This window comes from Periophthalmus magnuspinnatus, chromosome 15 (genome assembly GCF_009829125.3).
Source record: "Periophthalmus magnuspinnatus isolate fPerMag1 chromosome 15, fPerMag1.2.pri, whole genome shotgun sequence".
In the NCBI taxonomy this organism is placed as follows: Eukaryota; Metazoa; Chordata; class Actinopteri; order Gobiiformes; family Gobiidae; genus Periophthalmus; species Periophthalmus magnuspinnatus.
In genome coordinates, this window is record NC_047140.1 from 21,651,714 (window position 1) to 21,679,319 (window position 27,606).

General features: G+C 38.4%; 1 protein-coding gene across 5 annotated transcripts in view; it reads left to right on the forward strand.

The window, feature by feature from the left end:
- The window catches only part of LOC117382152 (signal-induced proliferation-associated 1-like protein 2), a 130,052-nt gene that overhangs the window by 63,668 nt on the left and 38,778 nt on the right, over positions 1-27,606 (forward strand). For all 5 annotated transcript variants that reach the window (XM_033979211.2, XM_055227174.1, XM_055227175.1 and 2 more), the window contains exons 5-9: positions 3,710-3,884; positions 5,047-5,150; positions 8,295-8,452; positions 8,986-9,562; positions 19,272-19,546. In XM_033979211.2, coding sequence (XP_033835102.1) covers positions 3,710-3,884; positions 5,047-5,150; positions 8,295-8,452; positions 8,986-9,562; positions 19,272-19,546 — 1,289 coding nt within the window. The remainder of the gene's footprint in view (positions 1-3,709; positions 3,885-5,046; positions 5,151-8,294; positions 8,453-8,985; positions 9,563-19,271; positions 19,547-27,606) is intronic.

Genomic DNA, 27,606 nt, shown 5'->3' on the forward strand with positions numbered 1-27,606 from the left:
CAGAAAGAAGTCACAGGATCCAGAGTATATATTCAGATGTCAGATATACTTTCAACTATTGAGCAGAGATGTCAGTAGCGTTATGCTATTCTTGGCAATAAAGCTCCCTGCTGTATTATATGTTTGCCCTTCTTCTGGGAATGGCTGGAAGCACTCACTTTAGCATAGAATATAAAACCTAAAGGTATTCTCATCTCCCAATATTGATGTTAAAGGTGCACTGTGTAACTTTTGATAGAGGGTCTGTCCCTTGCTTGTCTCCATGGAGATGTTATTGCTGTATCTTTGATGTTCCCAAGAATGGTATTAACAACGTATCTTTGTGGAGGCTAAGAGTTGCAAAACCCACCCTCCAGCAAAGTTACACTGGGCACCTCTTTCAGCTTATACGACAAATGCTTCTTTTGTTTTTTTTTTGTCTTTTTTTTTATTTGAAAGCTGTTTACTTTCTATATAATATTCTATTATGCAGAAAATCATATGCAAGCTGCAAATCACAATAGTATGTTAATTTAAGGCTATGTTTAAAATGTGTCAGTATTTTAAAGCCTTTTATCACACATTTAACTAGAAGATTCTCGTCTGGCTCTCTATATTTTCCTAATTTTAGCATTTGCGAATAGGTTAAAAGTACAGAATTGCGAAATCATTAAAATATCTTGGCTTCAAACTGCGCGATTGTTCCGCTTTGAGTAACATATTTTTAACCAAATTAGAAGCCAAAGTTCTTAAGAGTAACAATTTGGCAGAGAAAATAACTATGCAAATGTAATATAAAACACCTGCCACATTCAAGATCACAACCCACTTTTATTGGGTTAAAGAGACGCTCGTCATCTCTGCTAAAAAACCCACACTCTAAATGCATTTAGACACTACACTGTGAGGCACACCTGAGGACCCTCGCTGCTCGCTACATGTTTGCGCTTTTTTCAGACAGGGACAAATTCTCAGCCAAAGGCCAGCCGTGTTGTCCTTGCAGTCTGCCAGTCTGTTAAAGAGGTGAGCCAGGTTAAGTGGACCCATATAATCCAGGTAGAAAAAAACAACAACATTGTGCCATTTCCACCGGGCCTCACGGTGTAATCGCTTTCCATCAAGATCTGGGCTCAGTTACCATGACGACCATCACAAAGGGATTTAACCTGCGAGAGCCCGAAAAGACAATGGCAATTTATTTCAGTGGATTATATGTTACCTTCAGCATCAGAAGAGCTCTTTAGCCTCGATGCGTCAGCCAGGTTAAGATTAAAACGTGCCGCTCACCTTAACGCAGCAGGTGTCTAGGTTTATCTGGTGTTTGAAACTACCTAGGTGTAAATGATTCAGTTTGAAATGAGGTTTTGGTTCAAATGAAAAAACAACGCTGTATTTTTGACGTAAGAATACAAGGAACATGGTTTATTTTCCATTATATTTTTAGATTACTACCATTGAAACCTATGTGCCCATACAAGTTGCAGCAAAAGACGAAGTTTAAATCTGTCAACTGGACAAATCGTTGTAAGAGTGAAGACGTTTCGCTGCTCATCCAAGCCGCTTCTTCAGTTCTGGTCGGATTGCTGGTGGCCACTGCCTTATATCTATCTGAAGGGAGGAGCTAACTACACTGAAACTGTAAACAGAACTGAAGAAGCGGCTTGGATGAGCAGCGAAACGTCTTCACTCTTACAACGATTTGTCCAGTTGACAGATTTAAACTTCGTCTTTTGTTATGGATCAGACCTGGACGACTGAGGGTTTACACAGACATACAAGATGTACAACAAAATTGCACTGATAAGATGTAATAGGATTTGGTGAAAAAAAAACAAAAAAAAACAAAAAACATTACTGTATCCACATTTCCAACTAGTCCCTTTAAACTTCTAGATTATTGTAGAAACTTAAACACAGCAAATTGTTGCAGAAATATGATCTGATTGTTTGAAATCAATTTGGTGACAGTGCAATTGGATTTGATTGACTCCATTATACCCCTCAATAATAGCATGCTAGCTGCTCCAATGGTTCTTTCCTATATAAACACTCCCATTGTTTTATACTGTACTGTAGTAGTACTAGTAATAGGGAATTTGCAATACAATGTGCTGGATAAGCCGGGACATGTTTTCTCAATGAATGGTTATCCCACACTGATTATAATTACCATGGATAGAATTATGTCAATTACACATTGTATGATAAATCCTTCAGCTTGAAATTACACTGTCAACAAATATTTTCGCTCTCCAAAATAGACATCTGTTTTTAATTCGCTGAGGAATAATAACCAAAGGGGTCAGATTATTTGTGGGATGTTATAAAGCTTGTTAATAGTTTCTTAGCCTCTGTCAAACCACAATGAAGTCTTTGCTTTGGGGAGTCTTTTTTTGGATATGAATTCAAATGCGTTCTGTGCGGTTCTTTTCCTCCTTAAGCCAGTATGTGTTGGAGTATTTGTAATTCACAGCTTGGTCGGCTCCACAGCTGCTCTTAAGTAGTTGTTATTAGCCCAGGTTGATTTATGCCATGCTCAGAGCCTTGCTGAGAGTTCCTAGCTGTTCCAGGTTCACAGAAAAGGAGTGAAGTGTTTCCTGTACACGCCAAATACCTCCGAACATGTTTATTTTGAGACTAAACTAGGACCAGATTTATGCAGATCAGGTTGAAATCAGGACTGAAACAGGACTATAACAGAGCAAATCTAGCACTAATCCAGGACTAAACCATGTTGAAACTTAGGGATAAAACTTAAACTAAAAAAGATTTAAACAAGGACTATTATAGACATAATTTATTAAGGAGGACTAACCCAGATTTTCCACTTAATGACCTTCTGATTCTCTGCAGTAAACAATAATTTACCATTTTGTGAGAGCTACCGTAATTAGTGAATAGACTGGATCTATTTTGTCTTATTTTTGTCTTGTCAAGTTAATACCTGATGCAATAAATAACTGTTACTTAAAATAAAATGACAAATACATCTTCCATTGACTCATAGGATGTATTTTTTACTTGTATCAAGCCGTCTAACTTAAACCTTTTTCTGTGTAATGCAAAGCTGTGTCCAATGTACACTATTCTCTAGTTGGGGCACTATTTTGGGGTCACGCCATTTGCTTGGATTCGCCGCTTACCTTAGCTTGAACTGTTCACAGAGCGATAATTTCCACATCTCAGATGAAAAAATGTTTAAATCCAATCCATTTACATGAGCTCCAGCTTGACAAAACGTGTATGGTTATCATTAGTCCATACATATTTGCGTGCCACTCGAATCTGATCATTATGCATGTCAGAAATCAACTTTTATCAGAGTTGAGTGGATTTTTTTTCACCCAGACGCCAGAGTCACCTGATCCGAATGTAGTGAGCTGCGTGTCCTGTTCGCTCTGTGAGTGAGGGTCCTATAGAGTCCGATAAAGAGTGCGAGGCTATGTAGTGGATGAGGGGTTAGGGGCTAGGGAAACATTCGGACAAAGCTCAAGACTAAGCAGCAGGCTAAGTTGCCATTAAAATACTTCCCCTCCCAACTGCTTTTAAGTAGCTGTTAGAACCCAAGTCTGATTTATCCTCCGCTCCTCCTCCTGTTACATTCATGGATGCTAGCTGTGAAGTGATTGAAAGCTATTGTTCTTGAGTGCCTAATGTACAGTATTCACACAGGACTACAGGGCATATCACTTAGATGATGAGTGTCTATGTACTTTCTTCTCTTTTGCAGCTAAGTTTTCAGCACAAAGTTGGGGTTCTCTACTGCAAGGCCGGACAGAGCACAGAAGAGGAGATGTACAACAACGAAAGCGGAGGGCCGGCTTTGGAAGAGTTCTTGGATTTGCTCGGCCAGAGGGTTCGGCTAAAAGGTTTCACCAAGTACAGAGCGCAGCTGGATAACAAGAGTAAGATATATCACTATTAGATGTATTAGGGCTAACAACACATCCTGGTCTGGTTTATATTCGATTAGGCTTTTATCTTGGTCCTGTTTTTCTTTTTATATATTAGTCTGGCCAGACACCCAACTCCATTATCTGCTCTATATAAAGCATTAGAACGAACCTTGTCTCTAAAAGCAAACTGAGGTAGAAGTATAAAGGTTCTGTGAGAGCAACGCTGCAGGTTTGATGTTGGCAGTGGTGGAACGTAATCGAGTAAAAGTAGTAAAGTACTGTACTTAAGTATACATTTTAGGCATCTGTATCTTACTTAAGTCGATTTTAACATGGATACTTTACTTTTACTTTACTACATTTGAGAGAACATATCTGTATTTTCTACTTCATGACATTTTTGAACAGGAGTGAAAAGAAAGTATTTTTATTAGTGTCTGAAACCTGCTGAAAAGGCTGGGGGTTTATTTTTAACGCATTTGTAGTTTGAGCAAACAAAAATATACAAAGAAAAACAGCTAGGAAAAAACTGTATCAAAATCATTTGAAGCTTTATTAGATCTCAAAATCTGAGCACATACTTTTACTTTTTTACTTTTTAAGTACATTTTAAAACAAGTACTTTAATACTTTTATTTCAGAAGATTTTTACATGTTACCTTTTAATTGAGTTATTCTTTGCTCTGAAATCTGTACGACGTCATAAAAATTGAGGTCTTCTTCCACCACTGCATGTTAGTGATAAAGGTACACAATGTAACTTTTGTGGTATACGGTTTGCTTTACCTGCTTGTCCTTGGTTCGCTGGAAAATATGTATTGGCCGATCAGATCCAAATCACAGTAACAGGCCATGTTACTGGTGAGATCTGTTCAGAGGTGACCCTGCTACAACAAAAAGGAAGGTTTCAGGAGGTATTTTTTAGCAGTGAATCACCGGTCTTTAAAAAATACAGGATAGATTGAAAATTCCAGACAAAGCAATAACATCTCTATGGTGACAAGCAGATGGTAGACAGTCCCCCAGAATGCATTTTTTTTTTTTTTTTTATAAATAATAATAAGGAACCATTTATACAATTTTAGCTAATCAAATTGACTGTTTATTGGATAATATTGTTTATTCTGATACAAAACATAATTCATAACATGTTTCTTGCCCCTCTCTCCAGCTGACTCCACAGGGACCCACTCTCTGTACACCACCTACAAGGACTACGAGCTGATGTTTCATGTGTCCACCATGCTCCCGTATACTCCCAACAACAGGCAGCAGGTCAGTACTACTCCTCAAATGTTATGTAGGGTATGGACACTTTAAAGGTTTGTTAAAAAATAAATAAATAAATACATTAGAAATTCCAAAATGGAGGCACTTGGAGGCAAAAGTGAAGTCTAAAGAAAATCACAAAAAGTTTGGCAAACGATAACCATTCATGTAAAGATATAAGAGCCATTTATAATTGAATTTTACATGACTTGTTTATTTAGTAGGAGATTGTAAGAGAGACTTGGGTTTTAAGGCTTTTAAGGTTAGATGTTGACCTCACAATAGTTTTAATTTTATTTACAGATACATTACGTACCACAGATTATACTTTTTGAGAAGTTTACTGATTCTTGTTGCGTATTTTCTGTTATAAAGTCGAAAATGTGTTATGGTTTAATTCAGTTTAGGTCTAAAGAAGCAAATTCACCAACATAGTCCAGTAATATTGTAATGATATACTGATATTTTGTGAAGACTGGCTTGAGTATATTGAGACTGCTGTTGTTTTGGCGTGGGTTACGACCTACAGCAGCCCTTGTGTTCAGAAAATAAACAACCAGAAGAAACCGTGCGTGTTTCTTTATACCAGAACACTACAATATATACAAAACGCATATAAAACCAAACTTTAATGTCTTTAATCTGTGTGAACTTTTTAACCCCATTAGCGGCAGCATTAGTGTTGACCAAGCCTGGATGCAATTTTTGAGTGAAATCTTATTAGGACCCACAGCTCAATAAATCTTGGTTTGTTAGCAAAGACCTGTCTACGAGAGTGGCAATTATACCCACTCCTGGTTGTAATGGCGGCTCTGGCTGGATGTACTTCGTGTTTTTCAAAAGACCCAGGAAGCTATTCATCATTGCAGTGTATGTGAGTGTTTTAGGTACAAATCTCTAGGGTCCACTCTTGCTAGGCATTGATGTTGAGGCCTTTGTCTAATGCAGCTAATGTGTTCTTGAGTAGTTCCTTTTTTCAGATATCAATAAATTCAAGCCGGGCTCCTGCCAATCCTCCCCAATGGCTAGTTCTGCCGCAGTAATGACCTATCAGCAGAAAGCAGTGAGTTCAGGAGGATTGCCATAGTAACTGTACCCCTCCAAAGCTTTTTAATCAATGCTTCCCCAGGGGCCGGACATGGAGTTAGCATTAGGCTTTTGTGTCTATCTGTCTATGCTAACAAGTGGAATTAAGTGAAGCTAATGGGGAGCTGCCAACCAAGCGCCGGATGCTGTGGTGGTAACAGTGGTTTCAACAGTGTAGCCTCAAATTGGCTAATATTGAGGTAAATTTGGTGTTCATGTGGTAAGAAACGCAGGGGTAACAAAACGGCAAGTCATAGCAGTATACGCAGTAGTGAAAGTTGTATTTAGTAGGACTAGTAGAATGATAAATAGCAGTAGTAGATTAAATTTATTACTGTTCTTACAAAAACATAAGACATAATACACTGCACCATAACCATTGGTGTAATTTTTTGTTTAAAGGTGCAATATAGAGAGAGTCCGGCACCTGCTTGTCTCTATGAAGTTATTACTTTGCCTTAAATGTTCCACAGTATGGCATTAAACCTCTATTTAAAATATGATGTGTTTCAATACCTTAAAAACATACACTCAACTATGAGTGGAGTCACTTTCCCACAAGTCTGACCTAAAACTTGGCCTGCTGGTGTCACCTACTTGTCTAGTTTAATGCCATATTGTGGAACATTCCAGACAAAGCAAGGGGGTACCAGGCCCTCCATCAGAAAGTTACACGGTGCACTTTAATTTACTTTTTAAAATGTATTTATTTATGTATATATGCATTTATTATTATTTATTCATTTATTTATTTATTTTTATTTATTTTAAGTTACTACCAATTTCTTGAGTTCTGGAGTTCTTGGGAGCACTTCTTCCACGTCTCATTACACAGAAAATCAATTGTACCATAGACTCAATTGGAGCCATCTTTCAAATAAACAACAATGTCTTTGTGCATCTAAACATTTGCGAGTTCATTTGGCTTCCCTTCCACCTCTTTCAATTGTATGTGCAGAGGGGTAGTGGGATATTGTAATTTAATCCATGGAGGTAATCTCTCCATCGGCTCTCATCCCGTCATCCTCTCCAATTCACCTTTGAGCCTCCTAATCCGGCTTGTTTGGCGCTCCTCTTGATCCGGGCTGACAACTCCATAGCAAGCAGGGACTGAGGTTAACTAACTGCAACACGACAACAATACAAGCCCTGAATGGGGTGATGGCATGAGGCAGTGTGAATGGGGAAAATAAATCGCTCTTTTATCTGTGACACTGGGGCTGTACAATGATTTATAAATTTATTACTGGAATATGGGGTGTCAAGCTATAATAATAAATAAATATGTGTTTGCACTGCTGAAAAGTTGACATAATATTGGCATTGTAAACGTCTGCATCGTCTCTGGATACATTTTGTGTATACCGGGCGTAATGTGGCGTGAATATAATAGTTTCAGTAGGATCTTAGTTTCTGTTCATTCTAAACAAAACTGTCGAAAGAAGTACTGAAGCCGGTACTGTCCAGACTGCATTTTGATTGCTAATAAATAAAACGGGTACATATTTAAGATTTCTGCATTGAAACATCAAATTATATAGCATTAACAACTTGGCCATCGTGTTCAGTGTTTTTGTAATAAAGAAGCATTACAGTTACATTACAGCTCAGTACAAGTTATATTTAATTTGATCAACCTCATACAGTATCTGCGTGACAGATAAAAGGCATCCAAATGTTACATATGTCCCTTTAAATGCGAAAGGCTACAGGTTAGGCCACACATTGCAGTAACATAATACAGTATTTGCTATTAACTATATTTCCTTGGAGAACATTAACCTAATAATATAATCCAAGTATACGTAACTCTACTTCTAACCTAATACAGAATTGAACGACTACATCTTACACATCTGCAAATGCCATATAGAAGTCACCTTGTAGTTTAACTCAATAGAGTATACACAGCTTACTTTGATATACATTCTGTTGTGACTCGGGGATATGCAGCTAACCTCAAAATCATGCTAATCTTATACTTCTGTTCACCATATTTCCTATATGTTCTAAATCACATTACGTCTTTGTAGCTAACTGCATCAATCTGTGTGTTTTTTACAGTTGCTACGGAAACGGCACATCGGGAACGACATCGTCACCATCGTGTTCCAGGAGCCCGGGGCACTTCCTTTCACTCCCAAAAACATCCGATCGCATTTCCAGCATGTGTTTGTCATCGTAAAAGTCCACAACCCCTGCACTGAAAATGTTTGCTACAGGTAAATTACTATGGCAATTTAATTTATACTATTAAAAACAACTTTGTAAAGAAATAAAATAATAATGTTGCAACTATTAGGGTGGAAATGAAAGACAATTTATGTGTTTTTTGACGTATCTTGTCCAAATGTTTTCTTGGCGAATCGTGAAATGTTAACTTTTAAGAGCACTTAATTTGAAAGAATAAAAATAGTGGCATACTGGGTGCTAACTGAGGTGTCTCGACTTCACAAAAAGCTCAAATTGCAGGTCTCTTTTGATGCGTGCTGATGTTACACTTATTATCTTCACAGACACCTTAAAAGTAATGATTTAAAGCACTCTCCTTTGGTGGCTACAAAGTGAAAAACACTCTTTTTATTGTATAGAAGAAAGGTTACCAAGTTTAGCACAAGCCATTTCCCTGAGCGACACGCTGCCTCAAACTTAAAAGGTCCATTTAACTTGCGGTTCAATACTTTACTTCTTTTATTGTCTCACTGTTCTCACACCTTAAGTGCTTGTTTTGATTTATTGATTTTTCTTCCTCTAGCGTCGCAGTCTCCAGATCTAAAGACGTGCCCCCCTTCGGACCTCCCATCCCCAAATTAGTGACTTTTCCCAAATCAGCAGTTTTCAGGGACTTTCTACTCGCTAAGGTCATCAATGGCGAAAACGCAGCTCACAAGTCAGAGAAGTTTAGAGCTATGGCGACCCGAACGAGACAGGAATATCTCAAAGACTTGGCTGAAAACTTTGTCAGCACTGCTACTATAGACTCGGCTGTGAAATTCAGCTTTATAACATTAGGAGCCAAGAAGAAAGAGAAAGTCAAACCGAGGAAAGACGCTCACCTCTTTAGCGTCGGCGCGGTAACCTGGAGCGTCCGAGCGAGAGATTTTGGGCAGTCCATGGATGTTGACGGACTTCTGGGAATATCGAATGAGTTTATCGTGCTGATAGAAGAGGAGTCTAAAAACGTGATTTTCAACTGCTCATGCCGGGACGTGATTGGATGGACCTCGGGAATTATGAGCATAAAGATCTTCTACGAGAGAGGAGAGTGCATCATGCTGTCAGCTCATGATAACTGCGGAGAAGATATAAGGGAGATGGTGCAGAGGCTGGAGGTAAGTTTGTGCTGTCAAAGGAATGTCATAAAGTGGTTTTCTTTTAGGAATTATTGTGAGAAGAAACATCAAAATTACAATTAACCATTTAACACCATGACCAGACCACATCAAACATAGTTAATGTGGCATAAAAAGGTTCACTCATTTGAACCATAGACTGAAATAATATAATTCTGATCTTGATAATCTTGATAACCCCAGTCAAAGTTGAAGACATATAACTCAAACTCAAAGATCTTCATGTCTACCTGTCCAGTACTGGAAGAAAATATTATTAAAAGGTGCATATTACGCCATTTTTTGATCTGTGTTAATGTTTATAATGTTGTTTCCTCATCAAAAACAGACTTGGAGTTGTGTTTTTTTCATTCGGACATGTTTAACGCACAAACCCTGCATATTTACATAGTTCTTCACTCTGTTCCACCTTGTGATGTCATGCGGTAATACAGGAAGTGCTCCATTGTGTTTTTAAACGCCATACACCTAGAATCATTTAGATAAGTTCAGCCTTGGAATTGCCAGTCTATTGAACTAAAGGTAAAAGGTAGCTGTTCACTTTTGTTTTTGTTTGCTTTTGATGAAGTAACAACATTCTAGCCCAATCAATTTAGCCTGTTTTTGCCTATTTTTCCTGTCTCTAATGAACAAAATGAACAAATAATCTGTTTTCACATCACCACATCACATCATTTTGGCTTCCGTACCAATTGAAATCCAATCAAAACTGCAAAATGAACGTTTACAATCATGTTTTAATATCACTTACTATATTTTCAGTTGGATGACATAATGTGATGTCCCCTGCATGTTGTTTTTAGTTAGCCTCATCTTGTACATCTCTCCTCACTCTTGCATTAGTCTAATATTTATAAGCTATTTTCAAGATAAGTTCTTCCTAAATTAAAATTTTAGTGTCACTTTCCTTTTTAATTAGTTGTACATTTGGTTTTGGCTTTGTGCATCACCTCCTCAAACTGTCAATATTAGTTATAACTTTGGGAATGATAGTGAAGTTTTTCCAAGTTTCTCTTTACATATGGGTGTACTCAAACACTTTGCAAATATTAAGTGAACCAGCACAATACTTCCTTATTGTTCTTTAGTTAATATAAAGATTTGATTTACAGAGAAGTACTGGCCTGTGCAGGTTATTGTTCAGTTGCAGTGGGATTTTTTATTGTTTTGTGTGTATTTAAATGGCTCCTTTGTTGTTTTCATTCTTGCAAAACATAACATAAAGACGGTATAGGGCACCAACGCTACATCATTATCTCATATCGAGGTTATAGTAAGACTCACTAGAGTAGACAGACCCGGGTGGCACCAACCCATGACTTAAACAACAGAACAGTATCCTGCTTATTACAATGGGAAGTACTCAGCTGGATGTTGTCATCATAATTCCCAGTAAACTCCGGATGGTTACACAAACACAACACACACTCACACAGAGACATTTCAATGGTAATGCTTGCCTTTAGCTCAAATGGCGCATTGGAGCATTTTACAATTCTGCGGTCTTTCTGTGGTGAAACAATGCGTTTTACTCATATTACTTTTGCCATATGGGTTTACTGCTCACCACTGACTTCTGTTTCATTTAGATCATTATCTGTTGGTTGGTATACAATCTGACAACATGTAACGTTACCCATTTATTTAACTTTTTTTGTATTTACTCTAAGGTAGAATGAAAGGACAGAGTGCAAATACAGGGCAGATGCTAATTTCAGCTACTGGATTTTATTTTAGTAGTTTATTAGGGCGTTATTGAATTCAAATGTCATATTCTTAGCATTTCAAACTTAGCCACACAGATGTTTTCACGATACTAAAATGTCAAACTTGATTTTGATACTCAGGAATAGACTCGATACTCAATACCGATTCTGCTACCACAATGATAATAAAATAACACGCTTTGTTTAGACAATAGAATGTCATTTTCAGCATTAAATAATGGTACTTTCTGTGATCGTATAACTGTAGAATCCCTCAGTCGTCCAGGTTTATGTGGTTTTATACTAGTTCTGATACAACCGAAGATCATCCTAGAGCTATTCAGTAAAGTCTCATTTCTGTCCTGTTAATGTGACTGGTTCAAATAAGTATCTAGTTTCAGTACTAGTTTTAGTATCGATTAGTATCTGATGTTCCACATTCACTTGACAGTTTCTTTTGATTTTGTATAAAACACAACAGTACCCAGCTAGTTCCCGTCACTAGAACAGCAATCACAGTCATTTCCACTCTAATGATCTCTCTATGAGGTTTTTGCAGAGTCACACTAAAATCAATAAATACTAACTGATTACGCAGTGGACAGGGAGCTGCGTGTGGATATCACTGGTGGTGGATATAGAAAGATTCGTTTGCTTAGTAATGACCAAATGACCCATACAAATCAGCTATTTTCAGCTCTCAGGTTTGTCCTTGTTCTTTGCCCCTGTTTTCACACATGATATTTATTTATTTTTAGCTTGTCTCTACACGTCTTAGCACGCAATAGTCAGCAAGGCCATGTTTTGTTTAGTTTAGTTTTGTTGTTTTTCTTCTAAATGTACAATTAGATGTTTATAGTAAGCATAAGAAAATGGGTATGAAGAATGGAGAGACATTCAATGAACTGTCAGTGTAAGGAATCCAGAATGTAGTTTAGTACAGTTTAGTACAGTACAGTTTTGCCTAATTAAACTACTCCTTAATGCCATATTTCCCACACATTGTTGTGATAGCAGTACATCAGTGTTCAAGTACAAATCAACAAATGCACATTCCACATTTTTGTCTTTATAAACTGTATTGCACCTGCGTTTAAAAGCATTCACAGTCTATAGAGGGTTAATCTGGCCCTCCTGCCGACAGCTTTCTTTGTCTCATTGCATTTAATCAGCTGGGGTATACAGCCAGCCGTTTAGGTCATAGCAGTAATGATTGTCTGAAAGTCTAGTCACTATTATTAAACTCCAATGCAATTTCATCAAAGCCAGACACTTTATTTGATAGAGAGATTAACATGCTTTGCGTCACATTGTGAAATCACTGGGAGGAGGGGGGTGAATGGGTGCAGGTAAACCAATGGCAGCTTAAAACAGGTCACCAACCCAGTTTTAAAGGGGATAAAATGATAAACAGAGACTTTTTGGGGTCTGACAGACTAAATATAGAGTTGATGTGTCCTAAGACTGCTCAAGCTACCCACTTTTCTTTCAAAGTCTTCATTCTTTTTCTCTTCTAAGCTGGTCAGCTGCTGCAGTGCTATTTTGGCATCAGTCCTAAATAGGCCATTAAAACACCTGGTTTTAGTGGGGCACTCTTATGGGACACGGTGCTTAAGGCAAGAGCAACTTTAGTGAACCAGGGTCAAGTTAACACCTAGATAGAAATATAGTCTTTTCAAAATCAGTGTCCCAAAGTATATTTAATGTATTCAGGATTAAAGGTGCACAATGTCACTTTTCTGGTGGAGAGTCTGCCAGTTGTATATCTCCATGGAGACAAGCAGATGACTCCACCAGACCACGTATTAGATCAGTGGATTAGATTAGACCTGTGGAGAGAGGCAAGCCTGTGCTCACAATAAGAATGTACTCAAGGTATTTTCTGCAAGGTATTATGCAAGCTAAGTTAAATTATCTACTGTGGAACAATTTTGTAGTCAAAGCAATCCAAGGACGCTAGCAAGTGTCAGGTCCTTTGCCACATGGTGCACCTTTAAAGAAAGTATATGTATAGTATGTAAGATAAATAGCTACCCACAGCATATCGTTTTAAGGTTAGAGAGAGAAGGAATTATGCAGTATCAACTTATACGACTGTCACGATAACAAATTCTGAAGTGATATATTACTGAAGTAACTATAGATGATAAATGATAATATTGAAACCAAACATGAATCAGAATTATCCCCCACAAAGTATTCTAAATGTACAATATTGTCAAAAAACACAAACTGCAATGAATACATAACAGAATGCACCACTTGTTGTAATAAAGTAAGTTAGTTTGTATCTATAATGAGTCATAGAGGTTCATATTTCAGCAGTACAACTCAAACCGCATTGTAGTACAGAAAAATAACCAAACTTTTCCCACTACTGGAAGGAAAAAGTACCCACAATAAATATTGACCCTCAAAAAGTATTGTTTCATCTGTCATGTCTTGAACGATTTGTCAATATAGTCTTAGCAGAGTCGTGACAGGTGTATCAACTTGTTGTAGTCTGGGCGATACTGCACTTAATTTTTTCCAGTGTGTCTATATCGATCATTTATGCCTGACCTGTATTTGCCTTGAATTCTCCTTGCACTTCTCCATTTATTCCACACTGTATGTTTTGGCACCTTTAGCAAAGCTTTAACATCACGTTATGTGCCAATAAGGGAACATTTTCCACATTCTTGAACCCCCCTCTCTTTCTCCGAGTAATAAGAAAGTCACATTTCAAAGATACTTAGAAACAGAAGACTAGAACTAGATATCTGAATAGTAAGTAATCTTAAAAAGCAGCAGAATCCCATTTGAATAATTAATCCTTACACAGCTGTCATTCACTTTGCACTTCTTTCATCCAGGAAAGGACAGTGCAGGCTACATTAACATTTGTGATTAGCCAAAGGACATCTCTCCCTCTCTTCCTCATTCGTTATGCTAATCTGCGTCTCACCACAGGGGGATTTGAGGAGAATAACTCACACGCGAGCCTTCTGCAAAAGTATTAATAAGTGTGTGATTGTATTACTGGCACACTGGGTATCATAGCTGACCATGCACACTATACCATATCCCTGAGGTGTCTGTGTTTTTACAGTCTGGAGATTGGGAGCGCTCATGTTTCATTGGAGGGATTTACAGGCTGCCGGACTTGTGATGTAATGCGAACTAAAGATGGACTATAGGAGCAGTGGAATAGTGTGAGTGAGTTGTTGTGAATACTGGGCTAAAAGCTTTGTGATGGCTGTGTCCTCTGCCCTCCCGGGTGTTACTGCTGTTGTGGTAGATGGATACATACTCAGCTTTTAAAGGCAAATCCCCCTGGCGATAGTCAGTGGGAAGGCTATTTTTGTTTAGTGGAAATAGTGCCATTTAGTTTCCTATGCAACCTGGAAAATGACAGCATAGGCACTTGAAGGACTTGCGTAATACTAGCTACTTCCACAATAATACTTGACATAATGAAGTGTTAGAAGGTGAAAGCGAAGTGGGTTTTAACATATGCTCGATTATATACCACTGGATTTCAGCTTCCTGTTTATGGGCGTCATTTTGAGTACTTTGTTAACTACTATGGCAACAGGGCTAACTCTGAAATGCACAAATAAATAGTACAATAAAATAATTTACAGTCCAACAAAATATTATCTATAAAACTGACTACTGCAAAATTCATTTGTATAATTTGCCCAGTTTTGTTTTTGTTTTTTTGACTCTAGATTTAACTTTTTGCAGTGCATGTCCTGGATTCTAGCTTTTTTTTCATGATTATAGTTGGAATGTAACCGCAAATACTATGTTGTCACAAGTAGTTTGTCTATGTGCTGGGGAGTCAGGTCATGTGGCACAACATTTTTATAAAAATGGTTAAAGACCGTGTATTATGCAAAATTGACTCTTATGAACTTTCAGCCACGTTATAATGCTGTTCTTACATAGGAAGATAGGAGATGGGAAATTCCAGGGCAGGGAAATTATCAATATGATTGAAGTGCACGTGTATGGAGTTTAAAAACACAGTGGAGCACTTCCTGATCACATGACATCACAAGGTATAACAGAATTTTTCCGTTTAAGAGAAGAACTCAGCCTAAGTATGCAGGGTTTGCGTGCTAAACATGTGCGAATGAAACTAAACCAGGTATGTTTGCGATGAGGAAACAACATTATAACATAGATAAGATGGCCTTTAACATCAACAACATTGATTCTTAACAATATGAACTCATTTTTAAAGACTTGAAAGACACATGACACTGGTCTCTAATTAACATGTCTGTGGCCATAGTCAAAGAGACAGGATGACTGATGTTGTTTTGTCCACATTTTCAAAGGTAATTTACAACTGAAAAGCGGCTGGATCCTTACATTTCTCTGCCTGGTAAATGATAAACCTCTGAAAGCCCAAACAGTTGGCTCAAAAGGACTAAAACCCTGAGAGTCCAGCCTTTGCTTTGAGCTTAAGTGGACTGACACTGTTTTGTCAACACACATGGACAAGTTTCAAAAGCCGGGATCAGTGACGTCTCAACCACTCATCACTGCCAAAGAGGATGTAGGCTCGTCTATGCCTCTGAACTATGTGCACTTTATTTTGAGAAATTCAACTTGGAGAATAGTTTTAATATAGATCCAAAAAAAAGATCAGAAAGAGAAAAAAGTGGTTTTGGGTGCGTCGCATCGGAAAACAAGTGACGTCAAGGCAAATGTGTTTATATAAGTACATTTAAAAACAACCACACCTGCTAAAAGTGCTGCAAACAGGCAATATAAAGTGCAATGTTGTAAACAAAACATGCAAAAATACGATAAAACAACACAATCCAACTGTCCCGCTCAGCCTGTGTTAACGTCTGGGATCAGCTACAGCAAAAGCCCAGTCCCCCTGAGTTTTTAGCCAAGACCTTGGAACATGCAAAAACATCTGATCATGGAAAACACTTCAAGGACATGTAAAATTAGATACTTTGGTGCCATAATCGCAATTCAGTAATCTGGTAACAAACATTTATACACACACCTTCACCTGTTTTTAAAGTTTTATATGGACTTATATATATAGACTGTACTGATTTTGTTTTGCATTGTATTTTGAACAGTCTAAGTGCTCTCAGTTGGCTCCCCTGTATAAATAAAGATAAAGAAAATAAGACGAGCACACTTTATATGTCCCGCAATGGGGAAATTACAATGTTGCAATGCAAAGTACAATAACAGCAAGAGAATAAAACAATGCCATCAAAAATCTATTTAAAAGTAAACCTTAAGTCTTATATTCCGTGGGCTAATTTGAAAAGGTTGTGACAGTGGAAACATTTACATTGCTAATTAATACAAGAGCACTAGAAAATCAATCCAGTAATTAAGATCTGATTTACTTGCCCAAATTAATCTAATAACACATCTCTGTTAATCAATGGATTTTTGGAGTAACTCTTGTATTTGGAAGACAGAGTACAAACATTAACTTCAGTCTTTCCCACATTCATTTGCCTTTTTTGCATACTTTTTCGTGTCAGAACTTGGTGTGAACAAACAGAAAGAAATCAGATTACTCACACCAGATGTAGCTGTTTACATGACACTTGAATAATCTGATAACTCCAGAAATCAGATAATGATCAGATTTAGGTGTGCATGTAAACACAGTCTGTGAGAGATAATGTGAGAGATAAGAGAGTATGGAAATGTGCCATGACTTATGTAGGCCACTCAAAGGAGAAGCTGGACACATTTTACTGCCCCACATGGAGGGAATAAAAGCCGCTAATGAAGGCTTTTAGGAGGCTATTATTTGGAGCTAATGAATTTCAGCGACAGGGCAGTTTGATTTAATGGAGCTAATGCCTGCATCCTGAGTGGAAGGTCTTTCTTACAACCTCAAATATCCTAAGCCCTATTCACCTTAGTCCGGAAGTTGCCGTGGGCGCCGCCATCGTCATTTGGATTGTATTACTTTGTATGGGGCTGGCAATTTTGACAGCAAATAAGTTCTGTTCGGACTACTGTGCTGTTGTTGACTTGTTGGCGCAAATGAACATACAACATTTTACACAAATCAATACTACTTTTTCTGAATTGGCATTGAAAAACATGGGATTCCCTCCTAACCGAAAGAGCCACCACAAATAGGTAAAAGTGGGCGGGGCCGAATAAGTTCAATAGAGAGGTAGATTCTGTTGTTTAGGCTTATTTGATGCCAGATGCCCTTTCACAAGTGTTCACGTCCATGTGTTAAGATGAAGTTGTAGCTCAAAGTTGGAGAATGGAGATTTACTGACTGTGACAGCAAAAGCAGCGATCAGACAAACAGTTTTGGACATGATGGTACACACAAAAAGGAGACATAATATTGAAAGCGTCTTGCCTTCGTGGCTCGTGTGTCTTTAAAACTCTCTTCCCCAGTCTGTTATTGCGAGAAGTCACTCAATATGTGTCAGCCCATCATAGTGGTGTGGCCTTCTCTCTCTCTTCACCTCTCCCCTCTCTCCCTTCTCCTCTTCTCTCTTGGTGGTCTTTTCTCTCGTCCCTCTCTCCCTTATCACTCCCGGTCTCGTTCCCTTTTTACCCCCCTTGTTCTCGCCCTTCTCACCCTTCACACTCGTCTGGACTCTTTCCCTATTCTCGCATCTCTCTCATCTCTGACATGCTGTCTGTAATCCTCGTCCCTCCCTCGTCTCCTTTCCCTCCCTCCCTTTCTCTCTCTCTCTCCCTCTCTCCTCCTAGTGGTTTCTCTCTCTCCACCCTTCACAACGGTCTGTACTTAATCTCTATTCTCTCACCTCTCCCATCTCTCGCCTCTCTCTAACTCTGTCTTTCTCCAACTCTATTTGTCTTTATTTCTCTTCCTTTCTCTTCCTCCCTCTCTGACTTGCCCCTCTCCCTTCTCACCCTTCACAGTGGGGTTGGATTTCTGGCCGTGTGAGAATCTGGTTCGGTGTTGACAAGCCCATAGACTCAGTAATGTGTCCCTGAAGCCAGCTGCCACTCTGTGCAAATGGAGCCAGTCACCCACAACTGAACCAGGACTAATCTGATGGGTGATTAAGGTCCATTCGATGCACTGCGGAGCTTTTTCCAGCGGTTGCCACAATAATGAAGCTTACACGGAGGCTTTTCCACTGCTATCGGCTGTAATGCACCTCACGTTTTAAGGTGCGCAGTGTGGTAGACCGCACTGTTATCGCTGTTTTTGCTCTGCGGTTTGAACTTCGACTGAACTTGGTCTGAACTTGAATTGCATTAAGGGATTATGCCCAGCCAATGTGGAGCGAACTGAGATGACTCATTTGTAAGGGCACACAACAATACGGAATTTTAATTTGATGTAGCACTAACCTCTGGCTGAATATGGATGGGTAGATTAAAACATACAGACCTTCAAGACTAGTAAACTTAACTTGTATGTGACAATTTGCTCACACATTCACTACATTCACTCATAAAACTGTCCTAATCTGATTTTTAAACTACCCCACAGTTAGACCTGTCAAATAAAGTGAACTGGAAAATTCAGTTCATGCTCCCTGTGGCTCTTGGCTTTGTCCCACCGTCTGAACAATAATGTGGATAATGCAAGTATTTCTATGTCATAAATCATCACATTCACAAACTCATGAGAAAACGGGTGTACTGTACTGTCTTAATCTACTTTTTTAACTGCTGTTAAACTCTCATTGTTGGATAGTTATTCTAAATTCATGATTGGAGTAGCACACCTGGACAATTTAGTTTGTACTGTTTTATGGGCAGTTTTTGATCTGCCCTATAATTTATTTCGTTGGTGAATCATAAAAAGTCATTAGTACTTTCCCGGCTCAATGTATAAAGTATTTACTGCAAAATTTTTATGTTTTCTTTACTAATTACTATTGTGTTTCATTTGAAAGTTATAAAGTGATAGTCCTACATCTTGAATCACTTACCACTTGTCCAAAAGGCATACTATCTTTGACCTATCTGTGAAATAACTGTTTTATTTTCCCCAGATTGTGACCCGTGGCTGTGAGACGTTCGAGATGACCCTGAGGAGGAACAGTTTGGGTCAGCTGGGGTTCCACGTGAACTTCGAGGGTATCGTGGCGGACGTGGAGCCGTTCGGATTTGCCTGGAAAGCCGGGCTGAGGCAGGGCAGCAGACTGGTGGAGATCTGTAAGGTTGCCGTGGCGACCCTCACACACGAGCAGATGATAGACCTCCTGAGAACCTCCATCAGCGTTAAAGTGGTCATCATCCAACCGCACGAAGATGGGACGCCAAGGAGGTAATACTGATTTAGATGCAATTACTACTCAATATTAAGGAGTCTGGTGCGGTAATAATGCAAGACTGTCCATTTTGGTGGGACAATTTTGTGTTGCAGTGCATGTAGGCAGACTGCTCATGCTCATTATAATTTGGAGCAAAAAATATAGTCACAATTACACTAAAGCGTGGGCAAAATTGCATCTTCATTTGATTTTTATGGCTATGCAACACTTTAGAGCCCTATGCGTAGGAACTGGAGTCCAAAATTTAAGAAAAATACTACGTAGGTACAGAGATGTGGTTGTGGCTCTGATGTAGGTGAAAACTGCAGGATTAACTACAGGATTACTAACACATGCATCATTTAAAAGCAACTTTGAGTAAGATAAGAAACACCAAATATAACAGTTGAAGCTCATAAAAGTTGATTTTGCATAACATGTCCCTTTAAATCCACCTGTTAATCACTTTCAACCTGCATTACAGAAGCTGACCAATAGTAGCAGTGGATGTGGGGAATATGGACGGCATGTAGGGAGCAGGGAGCTACTTTGTATCATAATTTCCCCCACCCCTAATCTATAAAATAAATAAAGATGAAAATTCACTTGGCTTTGTCCCACCATCTGAACATTTATGTCCACAATGCAAATATTTCTATGTCATAAATCAGTAAACCTAACCCACTTCTTCCTGATACAAATTAAGACCTCCTTTCACTGCTATTGTGAGCTATTAAGCAGGTGTCCTGAACTCCACAACACTGTAGTAGCTTTCCTCATCTTTTGTGCAGCTGGGGCAAATTAGCTTGACATTTGTGCTCATATTTCCACTGATTAACATAAAGAAATGCTTACACACCTTTTCTGCTACAACTGCATTATGTTTCTGCTCTGATTTCTCTGGAGAAGATGGTTTCCTCGTTTCAATGTGGCTTTGTTTTTTGGCGATATAGACAGTCACACACATGAATAGTCAGCAGTTTCCACTAATGATAATGAGGCCTGCTTTTGATTAATAGCTCGACTCCTGCTGCCTTTGTCTGACAGCTCACATTTGGAGATTGCTTTTTTCATACAATGTCCTATTCAGTAATTAGGACGGGAGTGTTGGCTTTATGATTGAGAGGGACTCCCATGGTAATAAATAGACTTGGTGGTGTCTTTGTGCTAAAGGAAGGCCTATGTGAAAGCCCTGTAAACCTCATCTGCCCGTGTTGCGTTCAAGTGACAGACAGAGCTGGGAAATTACATCCTTCATTCTCTCACACGCATATTTATGACAGCTTTGTTTGGTCGGTGAGTCAGACTGACAGATTTGAGGGCTGCCAAATGCTGTCTTCTTCACACTTACAAATTGTCAAAGTAGAATGACAGAAATAAAATGTTAAAAGATGCTTGTTGTGGGAGTGTGTGAGACTGGTTAGCCAACTTAATTTTTCTGGATGAAGAGGATTTTGGGTGATGGATAACAAATCTACTGGATAAATATAATTGACTCAGAATAGACATATTCAATTTCAAACAGTTGCTAATGAATTTGCTTCACTACACAGCACGCCAGTCATTGTAGGGCTGTAAGCATTTAGCTGTTTAGTGCATTCATGGGTTCATGGTGTTTTAGTTGACAAAATGTTATATTGGTTAACAAATTATTTGATTCAGGTTGTAAAGATTAATATACAGACCACAGCAGCCAGGAGAATACCAGGAGTGACTTAGCTTTTGGCAGTGACTGAACAGTTTATTATGAAGATGCTGTTTACTAGTACTTCTCTGTTTTTAATAGTTTGTTGGTTATATGAAGGACAAATTGGACAAGCATATATACCTTCACGTTTTTGTATAGGAAATTGTCTGGACAACTATTTCAGAACATCTCCAATGACAGCTTGGCTTGGGTGTTCTGGTGTCCGGTTTGCATTGCTCCAAGTCTGCAGATTAGCAACTTCTGTCAGGCTACCCCAGGGAAACTATGGCTATAATAGTTGCTTACCACCGCCAAGTATAGAGTGAATGGACAATGCGCAAATTAGAAGCAACTTTGAGCATCTGGAAAGAACTAATCCATTACTATTATTATAACAGAGGAGCTCAGTAATATGTGTGATTGTTGTAGATGTCAAACATAGGGTGTGCAACTGTCTGTGAACTTTGCGCTTTCCCCGGCAACATCCGCGTCGTATTTATTTACTTTTCCAGATGGTGGACGGACAGGCTCAGTCTTTGAAGCACAGCAGCTTCTCTGGCACAAGCAACGTTTAATCCTCTTAGGACTGATGGTTCACTGATACCATCATAATCGCAAAAGGCAAACAAAATATCCTTCAAAATTTGGGCCAATGTCTCTGAACTTGTGTCTGCAGTCTTCAAAGAGTAACCATAGGTGGGCACAGTAGGAGAGGGAGCTTGGAAACTATTGTTAAGCTTGTAAAGGTGTTTGGTGCAATAGTGTTTCACAGGTTTTTAAGAAGATGACCAAAGTAATATCATAACCACATATATCAACTTTTCCCTCCTCACTAAAGCTGTATACACATATGACTTTGTGGTTGTATTTACAGGTTATTTACTGATGCACATCACAGCGTTGCATTGTGCCAAACAGTGCATTATATCATGTGGTAACTGTCTAATGGATTCTATGAGGCTTTATGCTTTATGGTCTGAGCTTGGCCTATATATGGTGTTTACTGACAGATGTACCCAGTAGATTAGTAGGTTTTGCAGAAAGAGAAGATGGCGATTGGTGATGTTGATCCTTACTGTAGCTACCACTTTTCAAACTAAAACTATTTCCCTTCATATGCTTTGTTAAAATTTCCATTTACATCTCAGCAAAAGTGGGATTAAACTTGGATCAAGCCAGTAATTTAACAGACTAGACCAGGGCTTAACCAGGACTAGAAAAGACCTGCCACCTGCTTTTCTCTAAGGACATGTTATTACTTTGCCAGGAATGTTCCACAGTATATGAATCCGATTTATCCAGCATTTATTTAATTACAGTTTATTATGTTTATTGCTCAAAAACATGTACTTTTACCATGCGCGGGATTGCCTTTCTACAGATCTGGCCTGTAACTTGGCGTGGGGGCACCACTTGCTTGTCTCGATGGTGAAATGTAAGTTTAATGCTATACTGTGGAACAATAAAGGGAAAGCAATAGCATCAGTAGCAAGTGCAGTAAAGTAGCAAAGGTGCTGGTTTCACACTGGAGGCTCTTCCACATTACCCTTTAAGTGTTAGTTCCAAGCATGATTACATGTAAAGTTCACAATGAGTTATCGAACCTAAAAGACCTTTATTTGTGCCGAACATCACTGGGAGATCCCCTTTTGGTCTAAAAACATTCCCACCACAGTCTCAAGAGCTTCACCATTCTCCATCTTTAGATCTGCAAATTTTCTCCCAAGACTCCCACCAACTCACAGGTCAAAGTTCACCTGAAAAATCTCGAGAGCCCTCCACCGGTTTTCACTGTTGCATCTTTGAGTTGCTAAAGTGTTTTGCAGTCAACAATGAGGGCTTGAGTTTCTTCTCTGTTACCTCAAAGGAAAGGAATTCAGTAGTCTTGAAGGCCCGGTCTGCAGTCCCCTGTGGCCAGAGGAGATGGGGGTTAGCTGTTTAACAATGACAAGCATCCCATGACCTCCAGACAAAGAGAGTCGGCTTCACACAGCAGTCCTGACAGGAAGAAATGTTTTCATAAACTCATGCAGCGCGGCAGATATAGGGCTGCGTGTTTTGATAATGAACTACAAAATAGTTTGTCATGTAGAGATTTATGTGAGTCTGAGCATGTGCTTGTATGTTAAAAGGTCACACACGTTCTCAAGAGGTTTGTTGTTTGTAGTTAGGTCTGCAAAATGCATCACAGTAGCATCAAAATCGCAATGTGAATAGCAACTAACAAATCGTAAACACTGCAATTATTGAAGTAACTTTTGTATTTAAGCACTTTTATCTTTGCATACAACAAAATATCCTGTCTTATTCTGTATAAATCCTGATAACCTTGTAGTTCAGACCTCTGCAAGCATATTCTTACTCTCTGAAATTGTAGCAGTTCATATTTCAGTCTTCTCTCAAATGGTAATAGTAAATGGTCACATTTTTATATAACACTTTTCCAACTTCAAGGCACTCAAAGGATCTGACCTCTATCAATGGTGTTTATGTCGAGAGCGGGATTTGAACTGCCAACCTTCGGATCTGTGGACACTCTACCAACTGAACTACTGTCATTTCTAGATAGGGTAGACAGGTAGAACATCAGAATCCCACTATTAAAACTTAAATAACAAATCATAAACTGTACAAGGATGGGACATTTAGAAAAAAATTGTTGTCATGTTGATTTGGGCAAAAATGACAATGTATGCGCATAATGGTGAAAAATGTAGCACCAAAAGGTCAGTAATAAAAATACATGTTTTTTTTTTTCTTTCATTAAAATCCTTACCTTGATCCTACTTTAATGCTTGAACTTATTGAGGACAAAAAAGCTTGCTCTGTTTTTATCACACATAGATTTTACCTTTGAACTACAAGAAGTAAGTTTATGGCTACATATGTATCTAAGTACTTTAAGTCTCTTAAACTCTGCAAACCTATTTTAGGAACATATTGCACAGTTATCTCTCTAATATTAGCGTTACCTTAACTTGCCCTGTCTTTATTTACACTGGCAGCAGGATGTGGTTTACCCGTTGCCGTATACCAGGGCCGTCTTTATCATTACACTGAAGAGCTTTAAACCAGTTCAATATGTTCACTGATTCAAACTAATGAGAAAAGGATGAGGAAGATTTGTGCTTTGAAACAAGAATGTGATGTGCAGAACATGGCAGTGATTGGTTGTTTGGCTTGTGGTTAAAGGGATGGTCATCTGAGGTATGTAGTGTAAACAAAAGATCATGCTAAAATGGTTGATCATTACAGCGCATAAAGACAATGATGAGGACAGAGAAGAAGGTTTCTAGTGTGTTATGATGTACTACCAAGAATGAGAACATAAGCTAAAACCAGCAATATTTCAAATAATATAGCTGCAATTGCCATGTACAAATAAAAGCTCAATTTTGGTATTCAGTAATTAAAAATAAAAGTTCAAGTTAAAGTGCAGTTTACTGCTATATTTAAACTTGGATATCATAACTATTCATTGTATTTTAGGCACTATCAAGATATCCAATCAAATCAATCCTTGCCATTGATATGCCATAAAGGTGCACTGTGCAACATTTTTGGTGGAACATCAGCCACTTGCTTGTCTCCATGGGAATGTTATTGCTTTGCCTAGAATGTTTCACCATATGGCATTAAATTTATCCATCTCAGTGGAGGCAGGCACGTGACGCTATCAGGCCAAGTTACATGTCAGATCTGTGGAGAGTTAACCCCACTCACTGTAGAAATATATGTTTTACAGAGTATTTCTTTTAGCAATGTAACACCTGTTAGTTCAAGCTGAGTATAATGCCATATTGTGGAACATTGTAGGTAAAGCAATAACATCTCCATGAAGAAAACCAGGCAGCGGACCCCCCTCGCGAACACAATATAACGTTCATGTTTATCCTCTTAATTTTCTTGTTTCAAAATAGTAAAATATTATCCATTTATTACATTTTAATGGATCCATTGCGTTGGTTATCCACAAACTTGTTGCCATAGGAAGTGTCACATTACTGCCGTATAACAATGCACTTTGTTGCACCATAGCGCTATAAATAATGAGTGTTTGGTGTGACATTCAGACTGCCTTGTGTGACCTCTGCTTTTGAACTGTCATCAGACTTGTCATTACTCATTCTCATCTGAACCGCAGCTATACCAGATTTCTCACTTCCCAAACTCAACAAAGCTAACCATCATAACAATTGAATCTTTAACCATTCTTTACCATACCTTTTGTTTTGTCAGGTCAATTGTGTAGAAAAAAAAAACCCTTAGGTCTTCTCTAGTGAAAACCTATAGAGGACTTAAAGGAAGCAGGGGCAACGGTTTGCAAAGCGGCGGCAGAAGGTGATGACCTCAGAAGCTTTTGGCTGCGGTTGAGACTCGTGAAAGGATTAAACGTGTCACTCACTCTGCGGACGGCTCATCAAACTGACAGTTCACCAGTTTGGGGTCAAAGGTCACAGGAGATCTGCTCATTCATAAAGAGAAAAAAGGCTGAGTAAGATGTTTAAGCGAGTAACTTACTTATTTTTAGCCGTAGACTTGAAGATATTGGTTGAATCAACAAATTTGGTTGTGATAGTGATTATAGTATTTGCTATAACTTTATATTTTTAGAGTTTGTGTCGCGTGAGGAAACATACCAAATTTCTTCTGCTTGTTTATTTTCTGAACACAAGGGCTACTGTAGGCCTTAATCCACACCAAAACGAGAGCAAAACAACAGCAGTTTCAACTCACTACAGGCGGTCCCCAAAAAAGAACAGTAACTAACGAATAGCACATTCAGATCAACTTGTTGACATGGTAACCAAGTGTCACATACAAAAGCATTAACAACAACACATAAACAGTTACACAAACAAACAAAAGGTGTCTCTGTCTCTGAAATAAACAGAAAATATGAGATCATTACACTATTTATTTCAACCAGGCAAATTTTCAGTGCAGAGAGTCCAACTGAATTGCGTCAATAGTAAGACATAAAAAAAACAGCACACATTTGATTAATGATTCATATGATTTTGTTTCTTTTAAAACAAATAGACCTAATCACAAATGACCATAACACATGTTTTCTTGACATTTTGCTGGACCTATTTGCTAAATATTAATATTATAAAGTCATAAAATCTGTAATCAAGTTTTGTCATAGGTCATGTGGCAATAAACAGCAATATCTGGTTTGGTTGAGTATTAGTTTTTTTTGTCATTTGGATGCATTATGGCCTACCAGCAGCTTTTATGGACAGAAGGTCGCTGTTTTCTTATGTAAAGTAAACTGGAGCTGGAAGAGCACCCCTGATCACTTCCTATTTGCAACACTAGTAAGTTAGATGTGTCCATTTAGATATACAGTCTATGCTTGTACCCAAAGTGTTTGAGTATTGCGTGTCTAAGTAAAAGGCCCATGTTTTGATCTGACCATATGTAATGTTCCACTGACATGTTGGTTGGATGATGTTGAGTGGTAATGGTGTTCCTTCCTGGACAACTTTATGTAGGCCATTGTGGTATAATTTATAGGCTGTCATCTTCAGTCCAGAGAGCGCAGTGGTCGCTCTGCTGTGTAATTTCTATCCATTTCCAGTTTTCGCTTCAAGCTAATGACTTCTATAAGAGCAGCTATAAGAGCCATGTCTGTAGGTTTAGCTGTTGATCAAACATAGTCTAGTATATGAAGGTTGTTTTCAAACTGTAGCGAGCCCACTCGTAAAGCTCCTCCAAATATTTATTGCTGTCTTTTCTGTTACATGTTTATATATACTGGGAATTCTAAACAAAATTCCACAGTTTGGCATTAAACACATGGGGACATGGCAGGCAAGTGATTACACCAGGTCAGATCTGTGGAGAGGAAAGCCCACTCATAGTAATAATGCATGTTTTTAAATAATAATAAAAGGTTCAATGCAATATCCCTGAAAGTGACATAGAATGACTAGAAATATGTATTACATCACCTTTTCCATCAAATTATTGATTCAAATGTTGTTGATTTAAATTACTTCAAATGTATACTTGCACTTTAAATTCAATGTATGACAAAAAAGTCCTGTTTGTTTGCGTAGTCCTTGTTTAGTGTTGCATTTGTCCTGGATTAGTCCTGATTTAATTCTGTATTAGTCCTGGTTTAGTCCTGGTTTAGTACTGGATTAGTCCTTGTTTATTCCTGGTTTAGTCCTGTATTAATCCTAGTTTAGTCCTGGTTTAGTCCTGGTTTAGTCCTGGTTTAATCCCTCAGTCCATCAGTCCTGTTTTGGCCTTGCCTTCTTGATTAAGTCGCTGATAGGTTCTGTGTTCACCCCATTATTGTTCCTGGTTTAATACAAATACCCTCTACTCCCAGTGAATCATTAAGGGCACAGGAAAATATTAAGGTCAGTGGAG